The sequence below is a fragment of the Pan paniscus genome, chromosome 1 (assembly GCF_029289425.2).
Source record: "Pan paniscus chromosome 1, NHGRI_mPanPan1-v2.0_pri, whole genome shotgun sequence".
NCBI lineage: Eukaryota > Metazoa > Chordata > Mammalia > Primates > Hominidae > Pan > Pan paniscus.
The window spans coordinates 174,021,761-174,037,647 of record NC_073249.2 but is presented as its reverse complement, the minus strand read 5'-3'; the positions used below and the strand labels follow the sequence as shown (position 1 = coordinate 174,037,647).

The 15,887-nt window shown below is 40.5% G+C and overlaps 1 protein-coding gene across 1 annotated transcript in view; it reads left to right on the top strand.

Moving 5' to 3' along the window:
- Window positions 1-15,674, top strand: part of ZYG11B (zyg-11 family member B, cell cycle regulator) — a 101,775-nt gene extending 86,101 nt beyond the window's left edge. Inside the window, exons 11-14 of the mRNA XM_003815029.5 lie at window positions 1,919-2,116; window positions 2,243-2,295; window positions 4,938-5,035; window positions 9,795-15,674. Coding sequence (XP_003815077.2) covers window positions 1,919-2,116; window positions 2,243-2,295; window positions 4,938-5,035; window positions 9,795-9,985 — 540 coding nt within the window. The 3' untranslated portion in view covers window positions 9,986-15,674. The remainder of the gene's footprint in view (window positions 1-1,918; window positions 2,117-2,242; window positions 2,296-4,937; window positions 5,036-9,794) is intronic.
- Window positions 15,675-15,887: the final 213 nt, after the last annotated feature.

Sequence of the window (15,887 nt, the reverse complement as noted above, 5' to 3'; positions counted from 1 at the left end):
TTTTATTTCTCTGTTGTTTAGTCCACTGATTGTTTTTCCAGAAGCATCTCATCTGCTGTTAATCTCATCCAATATATTTTGCTTTTCAGATACTTAGTTTTGTTTTTTTTTAAATTTCTATAATTTACATTTAGGTTGGCCAGGCGCAGTGGCTCATGCCTGTAATCCCAGCACTTTGGGAGGCCAAGGTGGGTGGATCACGAGGTCAGGAAATCAAGACCATCCTGGCTAACATGGTGAAACCCCGTCTCTACTAAAAATACAAAAAAATTAGCCAGGCATGGTAGCGGGTGCCTGTAGCCCCAGGTACTCGGGAGGCTGAGGCGGGAGAATGGTGTGAACCTGGGAGGCAGAGCTTGCAGTGAGCTGAGATCGCCCCACTGCACTCCAGCCTGGGCAAGAGCGAGACTCCGTCTAAAAAAAAAAAAATTTACATTTAGGTCTTTCTTATGTCTTCATTTTCTCCCTTCATGTTTATGTCTGAATTATATTTATAATATTTATAATAGCTGCTTTAAGTCCTTGTCTGCTAATTCTATTATCTCTGTTATTTTTTAGTCCATTTCTGTGGATTGATTTTTCTCCTGGTTATGAATCATATTTTTCTGCCCCTTTGTATGCCTGGTAATTTTTTTATTGGATGCCGGTCCTTGTGAAATGTAACTCGGTGATTGCTAGGTTTTATTATTTTTCTCTAAAGAGTCTTATACTTTGTTCTTGCATGCAGTTACTTGCAGATCAAGTTGCTCTTCTTGAAGCTTGTTTATGTGTTATTTTATTTTATTTTTATTATTATTTCTTTGTGAGACGGAGTCTCACTCTGTTGCCCAGGCTGGAGTGCAGTGACACGATTTCCACTCACTGCAGCCTCCACCTCCCAGGTTCAAGCAATTCTCCTGCCTCAGCCTCCCGAGTAGCTGGGATTACAGGCACATGACACCACGCCCAGCTAATTTTTCTATTTTTTTAGTAGAGATGGGGTTTCTCCATGTTGGCCAGGCTGGTCTCGAACTCCTGACCTCAGGTGATCTGCCTGCCTCAGCCTCCCAAAGTGATGGGATTACAGGCATGAACCACCATGCTTGGCTGTTTTGGGTTTGTTTGTTTGTTTGTTTGTTTGTTTGTTTGTTTGTTTTGAGATGGCGTCTCACTCTGTCTCCCAGGCTGGAGTGCAGTGGTGGGATCTCAGCTCACTGTAACCTCTGCCTCCTGGGTTTAAGTGCCTCAGCCTCCCAAGTAGCTGAGATTACAGGCGTGTACCACCACACCTGGCTAATTTTTGTGTATTTAGTAGAGACGGGCTTTCTCCATGTTGGCCAGGCTTGTCTTAAACTCCCAGCCTCTCAGGTATGAGCCACCACACCCAGCCCTATTTATTTGTTTTGTTAGAGTGGCGTCTTATCAGACTTTACCCTACGGTTCATATATAATTTAGCCCTACTACTATCAAATACTTTGCTTATTATAAGGTCTGTTGAGTCTGGCTAGTGGAAATGTGAACTACTCCTATCCCTGTGTGACTTTGGGATTTATTCATATACTACTTTCTGGTAGTTCTTTCCCTAGCCTCCTGGAGTTTCACCCTTGTCATTACTGAGCCAGAGATTTGGGGTACAGGTCATGTGTGCTCTGTCTCTGAGTGTGGAGCTTTGTCCTTTCCAGCACTCTGTTCTACAGAGTTTTGCTGCTTGACCACCCTAAACTATGATCTCTGTTTCAACAAAACTGTTACTTTGTCTTTGGCTTACTCTTACCTTCATTGCAGTCTGTAAACTGCCCTCATTTGAATACTTTCTCTCAGGGAAATACTTTTCTTTCACCTTCCTGAATTGCCTGTTATCCAGGGCCTAAAAACAGTTATCTTAACCATTTACTATACATATTACATTAATTTTTATATTTTCTTTTTTTTTTCCAGAACAATATAGCTGAAGTACAAGAATTACATTCTGAATTAATGTGGAAAGATTTTATAGACCACATCAGTAGTCTCCTACACAGTGTGGAAGTGGAAGTCAGTTACTTTGCAGCTGGAATTATTGCCCATTTAATATCCAGAGGTGAACAAGCTTGGACATTGAGTCGTAGCCAGAGGAATTCTCTGCTGGATGATTTGGTAGGGTCATTCCATACCAACAAAAGACATTCATAGTGGTTAAACTATCAAAGCCTCATAATGTAGTAAATAATGCAGTGCTAAATAAATATTGTAATCCTTTCTTGTGTGTCTTTTGTCTTCCAGCATTCAGCTATTTTGAAATGGCCAACTCCAGAGTGTGAGATGGTAGCATACAGGTAATTAGTATCATAATTAACAGTAAACCAGCAACCTAGTCTAGAGATCATTCCTAAGAGTCATTCCTACTAGATGCATAATTTTTCCCTCAGGCACCTCAATATTGGTTATTTATTTATTTATTTATTTTGAGACAGAGTTTCACTCCGTCGCCACGGCTGGAGTGCAGTGCATGATCTTGGCTCACTGCAACCTCCACCTCCCAGGTTGAAGCAATTCCCCTGCCTCAGCCTCCCGAGTAGCTGGGATTATAGGCGCCCACGACCACACCCTTCTAATTTTTGTATTTTTAGTAGAGACGAGGTTTCACCATGTTGGCCAGGCTGGTCTTGAACTCCTGACCTCAGGTGATCTGCCTGCCTGGGCCCCCTTAAGTGCTGGGATTACAGGCGTGAGCCACCACACCCAGCCAAAAGTATTGGCTTTAAAAGAAGCAAAGTATTTTGACTTTTTTCTACCACCTGTCACTCTTCATGTTTCCTTCATTTCACATTTGTTGAAGACAAGTGCTAGGAATTTGTTCTATGCTCTTGAAATTCAAAGATAAACAAAGACATGGTGTCTGCACACAAGAATTTTATATCCTTGTGAGGGAGAGTGAATGTGGATCAGATAAAATACCGTTATGCCAAATGTCCATAGAATGTTATGAAATTAAAGGTGAAGCCCAGTGGGGTAGCACATACCTGTAGTCCTGGGAGGATCACTTGAGCCCAGGAGTTTGAGGCTGCAGTGAGTTATGATTGCATCACTGCATTCCAGCCTGAGTGACAGAGCAAGACTCCAAATGTAAATACACACACACACACACACACACACACACCTTTCAGAGGAAGTGAGTTGTGACCTGAGTGTTGAAAGATAAGGAGAGGCAGGAGATTTTTAGGAAGAAAAAGCATCGTATTAATGTAGGAAGGTCTAAAATAAAATGACACATTGAAGGAATTAGAAGTAGCACCGGATTTGGGCCGGGCATTGTGGCTCATGCCTGTAATCCCAGCATTTTGGGAGGCTGAGGTGGGTGGATCACTTCAATCCAGGAGTTCGAGACCAGCTTGGCCAACATGTTGAAACCCCTGTCTCTACTGAAAAAACAAAGTTAGTGGGGCATGGTGGTGCACACCTGTAATTCCAGCTACTTGGGAGGCTGAGGCATGAGAATCGCTTGAACTTGGGAGGTGGAGGTTGCAGTGAGCTGAGATGGCGCCACTGCACTGCAGCCTGGGTGACAGAATGAGACTCTCAAAAAAGGAATAACACCAGATTTGGTTGGGGAAACAGTTTGTAATAATTTATTAAAGGGCATACTGGGCCTGGCATGGTGGCTCACACCTATAATCCCAACACTTTGAGAGACTGAGGTGGTAGTATCACTTGAGTTCAGGAGTTGGAGACTAGCCTAGGCATCATAGTGAGACCTCATCTCTACTAAAAAATAAAAAAACCTGGGCATGATGGCATACACCTGTAGTCCCACCACTTCGGAAGGCCAAGGCAGATAGATCACTTGAGCTCAGCTGTTTGAGACCAGCCTGAGCAACATAGTGAGACCCCGTCTCTACAAAAAATAAAAAATTAGCCAGTTGTGGTGGCACATCCCTGTAGTCCAAGCTGCTTGGGAGGCTAAGGTGGGAGAATCGCTTGAACCTGGGAGGTTGAGGCTGCAATGAGTTGAGATCACCTTACTGCACTCCAGCCTGAGCAACAGAGTGAGACCCTGTCTCAAATAAATAAATAAATATAAAAATAAATAAATAGGCCGGGCATGGTGGCTCATGCCTGTAATCCCAGCACTTTGGGAGGCCGAGGCGGGCAGATCACGAGGTCAGGAGATCGAGACTATCCTGGCTAACACAGTGAAACCCCGTCTCTACTAAAAATACAAAAAAAATTAGCCAGGCGTGGTGGCAGGCGCCTGTAGTCCCAGCTACTCGGGAGGCTGAGGCAGGAGAATGCCGTGAACCCAGGAGGCGGAGGTTGCAGTGAGCTGAGATCGCGCCACTGCACTCCAGCCTGGGCGACAGAGCGAGACTCCGTCTCAAAATAAATAAATAAATAAATAAATAAATAACAAAAATTAAGAAGTGCATACTGGATGCCTAACTCTGTTTGTAATTAGATAACTTGATAATTAAATTACTAATTACCTAAAGTATTTAATTTTTATTCAACTTATTTTTTTTGGTCCATAAATGCTGATGTTGCCAACATTTTTTTTATTTCTCCAACTTATGTTCTACCTATTTTTATTCAGACCAGTAGAAAATAGAAGGGATAATTATACATCTTTTTCATAGTGTTCTACTAGTTAGTTATCACCTAATTTCTCTATTTCTTAGTTTCCAAACCAAGGTCTACTTATCTTCAAATGTGTATCTTTAAGACTAAAAAGTGCTTTTGGAAAAATTTTTTCTCTTTCACTACCATGTTCTAATCACCTTCCATCTTCTGTACTGAGTCATGTCTGAATGCAGTCTTCTCTGAAATGGTTAAGACAAAGAAATGATATTCTATAGCTCATTTATATTAGTCTAAATATAATAGGATAAAATTTTGAAAATGAAAAGTTTAGGAATCACTGCTTTAGGAAATTACGCTAAATATGGGATGTAACTTTGATTCTTTTCTTTTGAACCTTTAGGTCCTTTAATCCATTTTTCCCATTACTTGGCTGTTTCACAACACCAGGAGTCCAGCTATGGGCAGTTTGGGCCATGCAACATGTCTGCAGCAAGAATCGTATGTACCAAAAAAAAAGAACTGTGTTTTTTTTCTTTAAGTGAAATTCTCATTTCCCAGGAAAGATATTTCTAAATTGTGTATTAAAGTGATTTTTAAGAACACTGACTTAAAATGTAAGGCTATCTTAGGTTATAAACTTAAGGTATTCTTTTTTTTTTTTTTTTTTTTTTTGAGACGAAGTCTCGCTCTTGTTCCCCAGGCTGGAGTACAGTGGCGCGATCTCGGCTCACTGGAACCTCTGCCTCCTGGGTTCAAGCGATTCTCCTGCCTCAGCCTCCCGAGTAGCTGAGATATCAGGCACCTGCCACCATGCCCGGCTAATTTTTGTATTATTATTATTTTTTTTTAGTAGAGACGGGGTTTCACCATGTTGGCCAGGCTGGTCTCAAACTCCTGACCTCAGGTGATCCGCCCACCTAAGCCTCCCAAAGTGCTGGGATTACAGGCATAAGCCACTGTGCCCGGCCAACTTAAGGTATTCTTTCAGAATGAGCATGGTGTAACTAGACACTGAATAACAGTGGTGAATGAGACACTGTTCTCACCTCAAGGAATTTAAAGATTAGGAGACTACAGTGAGTCCATTTGTTGAGTAAAAGGTCTTAAGTAGATCCACTGTTTATGGTACATTCCAGTGCCCAATTCTCATTCACCCAAAATTCTGTTGTTCAAGATGTCGCTGCCAGCACCCATGGTTTCTGAAGAAGCAAAGTGTTTGAATCAGGTTCTATATTATTCTTTGAAAGCTACGATGTAACTCTTATTTATTTATTTAGAGACAGGGTCTGTCTCTATCACTGGAGCTGGAGTGCAGTGGCATAGTAACAGCTCACTGCAACCTTGACGTCCAGGCTCAGATGATCCTCCTGCCTCAGCTTGTAGCTAGGACTACAAGTGCACGTCACCATACCTGGCTTTTTTTTGTATTTTTTGTAGAGACGGGGTTTCATCATGTTGGCCAGGCTGGTCTCAAACTCCTAGGCTCGAATGATCTGCCTGCCTCTTCCTCCCAAAGTGCTGGCATTACAGGCGTCAGCCATCAAGTGTGGCCTAATTATTTATTAATATAAACTCATTCCACAAATGATTTGACACAAGAAATACACAGAACCACTTTAATAGTAAAGTGTGCATATATATATATATTTTTTTTTTTTTTTTGAGATGGAGTCTCACTTTGTCACCCAGGCTGGAGTGCAGTGGTGCGATCTCGGCTCACCACACCCTCCACCTCCCAGGTTCAAGCGATTCTCTTGCCTGAACCTCCAGAGTAGCTGGGACTACAGGCCTGCACCACCACACCTGGCTAATTTTCGTATTTTTAGTAGAGACAGGGTTTCACCATTTTGGCTGGGCTGATCTTGAACCCCTGACCTCAGGTGATCCACCGACCTCGGCCTCCCAAAGTGCTGGGCTTACAGGTGTGGGCCACTGTGTCTGGCCTATTTTTAGTTTTAATTAGAAGTAAGGAAAAATAATTTTTCAAAAATTATAGGGGCCGGGCATAATGTCTCATCCCTATAATCCCAGCATTTTCTGAAGTTGAGGTGAGTGGATCGCTTGAGCCCGGGAGTTTGAGACCAGCCTGGGCAACATGGCGAAATCTAGTTTCTATAAAAGATGTAAAAGAAATTCGCCAGGTGTTGTGGTGTGCTCCTGTAGTCCCAGCTACTTGGGAGGCTGAGGTGGCAGCATCATCTGAGCCCAGAAAGCAAGGCTGCAGTGAGCTGTGATGGCACCATGCACTCTGGCCTGGGTGACAGAGTGAGACTCTGTCTCAAAAAGAAAAAAAAAAAAATTCTAGGATAGAGGGAAAATAGTCAAATGTAGACTTGTAGGCCATGCATAGGGATTTTTGTGGCTCTGCTGCAAGTAAAAAGCGACATGGTTCTCCATATAAGAGGGAAACATTCCATATCCTTGTCAGGGGAGATGGGGAGGGGAGAGAATTTTTTACGAGAAGTTAACTATGAATTAAATTTCTTCTATTGGACCTTAATAGGGGACATACTATAAAGGGCCTTATATAGGATATGTGAGAGTTGTTTTTACTAATATCCTTATAGCAGAAGTAGTAACATTTTGTGAGATTTTCGCTTGGGTTTTTTTTTTTTTTTTTGGAGACGGAGTCTCACTCTGTTGCCCAGGCTGGAGTGCAGTGACACGATCTCAGCTCACCACAACCTACACCTCCCAGATTCAAGCATTTCTCCTACCTCAGCCTCCCAAGTAACTGGGACTACAGGAACACGCCACCATGCCCAGCTAATTTTTGTATTTTTAGTAGAGGCTGGGTTTCACAATTTTGGCCAGGCTGGTCTTGAACTCACCCGCCTTGGCCTCTCAAAGTGCTGGGATTACAGGCATGAGCCACCGCGCCCAGCATCTTCTCTTGTATTCTTTGATGAAAACTCACTGCATACCACAAAAAAGCAATGCAGTAAAAGCTCTTCTGTGTCAGATAAAGAAGAATAATTCAATGAATGGGATGTGACCGAGAAAACTGCCTTGTACCCACCTGAACTCCCACCTGGAGGCTTATCTGGTCCTTCCTACTGCATTACCCAGAAGCAGAGTTGTTCACTCATAAATCGAAAACTGCCTCTTTAGCTACATTAAACTGTCTCTGCCCTAAAGTCGTTTTCTTTTTACTGTACCCACAGGTTCTGAGGACTCCCAAATTTCTTAACAGTTGATCCCATCATATTCCCAGTCTCTAATCTATAGGTTCCTTTCCTCATAACTCAAGGAATGGACCTTTCACAGCTCAGTAGGAGAAAATAAAACATAATAAGTAAATAATGGTGCATTTTCGGCTGGGCGCGGTGGCTCACGCCTGTATTCCCAGCACTTTGGGAGGCCAAGGCGGGTGGATCACGAAGTCAGGAGATCGAGACCATCCTGGCTAACATGGTGAAACCCCATCTCTACTAAAAATACGAAAAATTAGCTGTGGGTTGTGGCACACATCTGTACTCTCAGCTACTAGGGAGGCTGAGGCAGGAAAATCACTTGAACTGGGAGGTGGAGGTTACAGTGAGCCGAGATTGCACCACTGCACTTCAGCCTGGGCGACAGAGTGAGACTCTGTCTGAAAATAATAATAATAATAATAGTGCATTTTCATATGAGTATTTATTTTTGTCACTACTTTTAGGTATTAGAGTTATTTAGGTTTTACTCTATGGAATGACAGCCCTGAATAATTTATTTTATTTTATTTTATTTTTTTTTGAGACAGAGTCTTGCTGTCGTCCAGGCTGGAGTGCAGTGGTGTGATCTCAGCTCACTGCAAGCTCCGCCTCCCACTTCACGCCATTCTCCTGCCTCAGCCTTCCAAGTAGCTGGGACTATAGGCGCCTGCCACCATGCCTGGCTAATTTTTTTGTATTTTTAGTAGAGATGGGGTTTCACCACGTTAGCCAGGATGGTCTCGATCTCCTGACCTCGTTATCTGCTCGCCTCGGCCTGACCTCGTTATCTGCTCGCCTTGGCCTCCCAAACTGCTGGGATTACAGGTGTGAGCCACCGCGCCCAGCCCCTGAATAATTTATTCTAAAATGCACTGTAATTTGGGGAATATTAGAATATTTTGTCTCCAACTCAGATAGTTTAGGTTCCTACCTTGTGGGCTTATTTTGTTTATATTTAAATGGAATTCACTTCTATTTGTATTAAAATGTTTTAATGTGGCTGGGTGTGGTGGCTCACACCTGTAACCCCAGCACTTTGGGAGGCTGAGGCAGGCAGATCACTTAAGGTCAGGAGTTTGAGACTGGCCTGGCCAGCGTGGTAAAACCCCACCTCTACCAAAAATACAAAAATTTAGCCAGGTGTGGTGGCTGGTGCCTATAGTCCCAGCTACCCAGGAGACTGAGGAAGGAGAATTGCTTGAACTCGGGAGGCAGAGGTTGCAGTGAGCCAAAATTGTGCCATTGGACTCCAGCCTGGGCAACACAGCAAGCTGCAGTGAGCCATGATCACACCACTGGGCATGAGCCATGATCACCCCAGCCTGGGCAACAGAATGAGACTGTCTTAAAAAAAAAAAAAAAAGGCTAATAAAATATTTCAAAAATTTAAAAATTGTATGTGCAGTATGAGTGCCATTAAGTTTTTAAAAAGCATAGGAAATGCAGCCTGGCATTATGGCTCATGCCTGTAATTCTAGTACTTTGGGAGGCTGAGGCGGGAGGATTGCTTGAGGGCAGGAGTTTGAGACCAGCCTAGGCAACATGGTAAAACCCCATCTCTACTAAAAATAAAAAAATTAGCCAGGGGTGGTGGCATGTGCCTGTATTTCCAGGCTGAGGCACAAGAATCGCTTGAACCCAGGAGGCAGAGGCTGCAGTGAGTCGAGATTGCGCTACTGTACTCTGGCCTGGGCAACAGGGCAAGACTCTGTCTAAAAAAAAAAAAAAAAGCATAGGAAATGCATAAAAATATAACAACACTTACCTGTGATTTTGGGTCAAAGATAAGGTAGTTATGATTGTTTTTATTTTTTTAATACAGATTGTACATGTCTTGAGGTTAGAAAAATCAAGCTAGCTATTTATTGATTGAATGTGTAGGCCTTGCACTGTAGACGTAACATCAGTATAGAGGTTATTATCAAGCTGTAGCATGTTAGTGATCAATAACAAAACAGCTAAAAAAATGGCTCCTAGAAGTCATTTTTTTGTGGAATAATTTTCAAGTGTTTTAAGAAAAGCTATTTCTCCTGTTTTGTGTGTGTGTTTTTTTTCTTTTTCAGCTTCAAGGTATTGCAGCATGCTGATTGAAGAAGGAGGATTGCAGCATTTATACAACATCAAAGATCATGAACATACTGATCCCCATGTCCAACAGATTGCTGTGGCCATTCTGGATAGCTTAGAAAAACACATTGTGCGCCATGGGAGGCCACCTCCCTGTAAAAAACAGCCCCAAGCCAGACTAAATTGATAGCCATAAGTATTGGATAGTTGAATCACAGGAATCCTTTTTGTGATTGGTCCATTTGGAATATCTTACCCTCCCTGATGTTTTGGGGGTTTCTATGACAAGAGTCATAAAATCAGTTTGGGATTGATAATGTGTAGTACTGCCCATGTGAACAGTCTCTAATTTGTCTTGTGATTTTTAACTTATGAGTCAAGAAGGGTCTCTTCCTTTATCATTGCCTTTTAGGAAATTTTCCACATCTTTCAGTGTTTGAACTTACTTGTGCTTGAGATTCTACAGTTTTATGGTAAAGTTTGCACGAACCCTTAGGCCAGACTTTTCTGATCTCAGAGTCCCTTCCAATCAATTTGCAGCTTCACATAAGCTGTTGACCTGATTTCTGACACTGCTTCAGTTGTAAATTTTATACTGCTTCTGTATAAAATGCCTTTCTTCTCTATCTGTGTATCTTTTATAAGATGTCCTTCTTAGTGTGAAAGAAGGGAAATGTGGATCATCTTGTGGAAGCTAATCACTGGCAGGAGCCTGGATGGCTGGCGGAAAGATATATGAGAAAGAAAAATTATGAAGGGAGAACAGAGTGTAGGAACTGGGAATTGCTTTCATGATATAGGTTTTAAAATGAGACAGGCTACCCTTCGGGAGCCCACCTCTCTTGAGGCGGTGAGCAGAAGCTTGTCCTCCATATTTATACCTAGCTGGTTCCTGCACAGACTGCTGGTTATTCACTAGGAATATTTCCCCAAGCACCACAGTATAAAATACTACAGCACTCTGTGTTAAAGACTAACTGTCTACATCTCCATATGTTGTAGTGTTGTGAAAATGTGATTTTAAAAAATTATCGCCAGTTAAAACTGGCTATTCTTTTCCTCTATTTCAAAGTCATTTTTGTTCAGTGGAATAGAGACAACAACATGGTGTTAACCTCTCAATTAAAATACAATTGACACCAGTAAATTTTGCCATAAAAAGTTAAAATCTCTTGTTCAAAATATGTGTATCTTCTTAATGTGTTCATGTTAGAGAAAGTGTCCCCATCTCACTGCCAAAAATGAAAGAAAATAATTAAACTCTTTAAATGATTAAATGTAATGATTCTACTCGCAGTGCATAACAGCACATATTTTTGACAGATTATTTTTTAGGCAATTACCTTTCCTTAAGGTATCTGATACAGTATAGTAAAGAATCACTTATATCAGTAATAGCACTTGAGAGATAGCAAGTCACCAAGAAACTTAATTTTCATTTAAAATTTTATTTTGTGAATAAGGTCAATCTACAATCCCAGATAACTACATTTTTTTCATAGATGGCCAGTGTTTTCAACAGAGATTTAAAATGGAATATTAAAATTATAGTGATTATTCAGAAGCATTTTAATTTAGAAAGGAGCTGGTTTGTTAGTTCACTGATGACATTTTTTGACAAACATTTTATACCATTACCACAATAATCAGACTTTAATTTTTTTGGAGTTCCTTCATGTGAATGAAAACTGAGTTAAAAGAAAGTAGGCATTTAGGTGTGGATGCAGTGGCTCATGCTTGTAATCCCAGTACTTTGGGAAGCTGAAGCAGGAGGATTGCTTGAGCCCAGAAGTTCAAGACTAGCCTGGGCAACATAGTGAGACTCAGTCTCTACCAAAAAAAAAAATTTTTTTTTTTAAATTAGCTGAGTGTGGTGGCACCTGGGAAACAGAGCGAGACACTGACTCAAATAAATATCTAAATAGATATTTAGAATCACTGAAAACCATATTAAATGCTGGGTTAATGCTGACTTAATTGGCTTAAGGAATTTTTATAGGCATAAGATAAATTTTCACAGACTAAGTTTATTTCAGACAAAATAGAGAATTCTTTTAAAAGTTTTTTTTTTTTTTTCCTTTTCTGAATGTTAATGTCTAAGGCAAAGTTCAGAAAAGGAGATGGCCTGTGGTAGTTTGGAAATTGCTAGATATGTTGACCGTTTCCAGGTCTTTTATCTAGTGTAGTTAAGGGAAAGCCTATTTAAGAAGTTTGGCTTCAAGTTTCTGTTTTATAAGACAAAAGTGCATATTTATTTAAAGGCTAATGCTAGGTTTTTGTCTTTACAAATTATTTTCAGAAATGGCTAAAAGTATACAGAAAACAGTAAATCCCTTCTTTACTCAGAATAACTTCTTAATAGGTGAAGCATCCAAAATATTTAAAAGCAAGGGTGGGCGTAGTGGCTCTTGCCTGTAATCCCAGCATTTTGGGAGGCCGAGGCGGGCAGATCACTTGAGATCAGGAGTTCGAGACCAGCCTGGCCAACGTGGTGAAACCCCGTCTCTACTAAAAATACCAAAACTAGCTGGGCATGGTGGCTTTTTTGCGCGCCTATAGTCCCAGCTACTCAGGAGGCTGAGGCACGAGAATCACTTGAACCCAGGAAGTGGAGGTTGCAGTGAGCTAAGATCGTGCCACTGCACTCCAGCCTGGACAACGGAGTGAGACTGGGGAAAAAAAAAATTTAAATTTCCTACTTTTTTTCTTTTTGTAGAGACAGTTTCACTCTGTCGCCCAAGCTGGAGTGCAGTGGCACAATCATACCTCACTGCAGCCTCTTGGGCTTATGTGATCTTACCCCCTCAGCCTCTGGAGTAGCTGGAACTACAGGCTAAATTTCCTACTTTGTAAACATCAGTAGTGGCCAGATACTTCTGAGTCTTAAAAGCATAATAGGCCGGGCGCGGTGGCTCACGCCTGTAATCCCAGCACTTTGGGAGGCCGAGGTGGGTGGATCACAAGGTCAGGAGTTCAAGACCAGCCTGGCCCAAATGGTGAAACCCTGTCTCTACTAAATATACAAAAATTAGCTGGGTGTGGTGGCGGTCGCCTGTAATCCCAGCTACTCAGGAGGCTGAGGCAGGAGAATCGCTTGAACCTGGGAGGTGGAGGTTGTGGTGAGCCAATATCATGCCACTGCACTCCAGCCTGGGTGACAGAGTAAGACTCCGTCTCAAAAAAAAAAAAAAAAAAAAAAGCATTATAATTTATTACATCCCGAATATATAAAAATTTGAGTGCCTTCGCAGTTGGGATGGTTCCTAAAATTGCGTATAGAATTAAGGCACAGAATTGTGTGTAAGGTCCTGAATCTGGCTAAAATACAGTGGATGTATATATTGGAATTATGAGGCATAAGTGGCCAGTATCTATAGTTAGAATCTACAAGGCCTCCCTTTTGCACCTGTAGACTAGAATGTAACTGTTATTGGTGCCTTTGAGTGTTATCTGTCAGTGGCTAGAGGTGCTGTTTCAAGCACAATTTAGACTAGGGTTGAACCACTCATTGTTCAAATCATTGGTGGGCTCCAATGTAAAATATCACTACATCAGTCCACAAGCAACATTAAGGAAATCTAAAGGAAATGGAATTTGACTTTTTAGAGTATAATGATGTTCTAGGGCATAATGAGGAAAATTTTTAAAAAATAGATTATAATGATACATATTGGTATCATTGAGTAAGACAACAGATTTGAGCAAATACAATTAAGGCGTCTTATTTTTTGCATCAAGTAATTATTGCCGTGGTCTTTCTACTCCACAAAATAATTTTTTCTTTTTGCAGTTGAAAATTAACTGCATTATTAACTAATTAATAAATCAAGTGGTATAAGGGATTAGTTTACCCTCAAGCCGATGACTCCATGGCTACTGATCTTAGTTAGTTTAGGATTTTTAAAAAGCATATCAGACCCCCAGTTTCAGGAATTGAGTATAAATATTGCTTCTTGTCACCCCGGGACAGTAATGCCTTATAGTGGCACTAGTCACCTTAAGTAGATTACACATGGTTGAGGTGAATAAAGCTGCATGGGAATTTGCTTTCATGATATATTTCATTTGCAAACTTCTACATAATCAAGTTTTATGTTTAAAACCATCGGTTCTATATATCTAGCTTTAGGAAGTTGCCCTTACAGGTGGGACTTTTTGTGTTAATCTGTTTTCTCCCCAGTCATCTTATTTGGCTATGTTAAAAAAAAAAAAAAAAGCGAGAGAGAGAGATGGTGTCTCACTGTGTTGCCCAGGCTGGTCTCGAACTCCTGGCCTCAAGTGACTTTCCCATCTCAGCTTCCCAAAGTGCTGGAATCACAGGCATGAGCCACAGTGCCTGGTCTTAGCTGTGTTTTTAATTATGCCATGCATCAACATAACACCGGGCCATCTTCCTATCCCTTCCTATCCCATATGTTTAATGAAAACATATTTTATGTGCTAAATTAGGTTAATTTACCAGAGATTTAGCTTAGTGTTTTTAAATGCATTACCCCTATAGAACAATGTACAGCTGCACCCAAGGTTAAAAAGAGGTAGCAGGGAAAGCAAACTTAAACTCTTTGTATATGGTGAAACCCATCCCTCTCCTGCCCTCTAATGGTATGTTTACATTATTTCATTATTATACAATGTTTGTAGTGGTATAAACAGTATTATTAAACTGAAGGCATAAGTTAAAGGAAGTATGTTACTTTGAGCTGATGTAGGCTCTTCCACTTTTATCTGTATTTTACTTATTTGGGGACTTTGTATTGCTAGGGCTTCAGAATACTAACTTTGACTCAGCTCCCAGAGAGGTTTGCAAACTTTTGGTTTCCCTCTCAAATCCATGGTAGTAGTTTCAAATGAGTTTGTGGATAATGGATGTTTAGTCCTTATCATTTGCTGTGTTTTGAGAGTTTTTAATTTGCAGTATTCACTCACAAACTGTTTTATTTTAGGAATAATGCAAAACCAACCTTCGTCCGGTGATGAGAATAGCCGTATGATAAGAGAATTTGCTCATCGTGCTTTAAATGAGTAACTGTTTTACCTTATTTAGTATTTCATAGACTTTGCATGATATGGTACACTCCTAATTATGCATTCTTTGGTTTCCAAATCTTAACCTAAGATACTTTGTTAACTGACTGGTAGCCTAAGAAAGAGACTTTTCTTCCTGTTTTTCTCTCTCCCCATTTTTTGGGGTACGTTTTGCAAAGATCAGTGCTGCTTCTCATGACTCTAAAGTAAAGCTCTTTTGGATAGCACAGCCTAACTTTACAGCTAGACAGAATGGCCATTAAGAATATTTCCAGAATCCAAGTTTATCAAAATTATTTTGTGGGAAATCATAAATCTACTTTATTAATATTATGTGTTTAATTTTGGGGTTATTTTGGGAAAAACTGTTCAAATTGGGTCCTTTTAAGCTTATTTTAAGCAGCCCAGAAGGAAGAAGCTACTTAGCTAATGAAAGCTGAGACACTTTAATAAAAGCAGGATCTTAAGAGCATTGTTTTTCCTTAAAAACTTTATACTCTCAGATAATCTGCAACAACAAAAATTAAGAAATCCCTGACTTTTGTAGAATTCCCACTGTCAAATTCTCACTGACTTATGAGTGTGAGAAAAGTTATCTTTTGTTTGAATTCTGGTAGAACAGTTTAACTCCTTTCTAAGGATATAAAAAATTCATTGGAAAGTGTGTATATTTCAAAGACTCTCAATTATCTGGACTGAAGGCACTGTTCTCACTATGGCCAGATGAATGGGAGTATTCTGTACATGAATCATGCTATATTTTAAATCAGGACATCACTTAAGTATTAATGTTGTGTGTACAGATTTTTGTTTTGGGATTTTTTTTGCCTAAATAAATGTTATAAATTTTATGTAAAGTGTGTCTTGTCTACTTTTATTCTAGACATTTGGCTTTAAAAGTTAATATTAATGCAAACTTCAAATTCCTTAGTGATCCACTTGTAATGATTGCTTTCTGAAAAAGGCTACTTTTACTGGAGAAGTTTTTATTTTTATTTTATTTTTTGAGACAGGGTCTTACTCTGTCACTCAGGCTGGAGTGCAATGGCATGATCGTGGTGCAT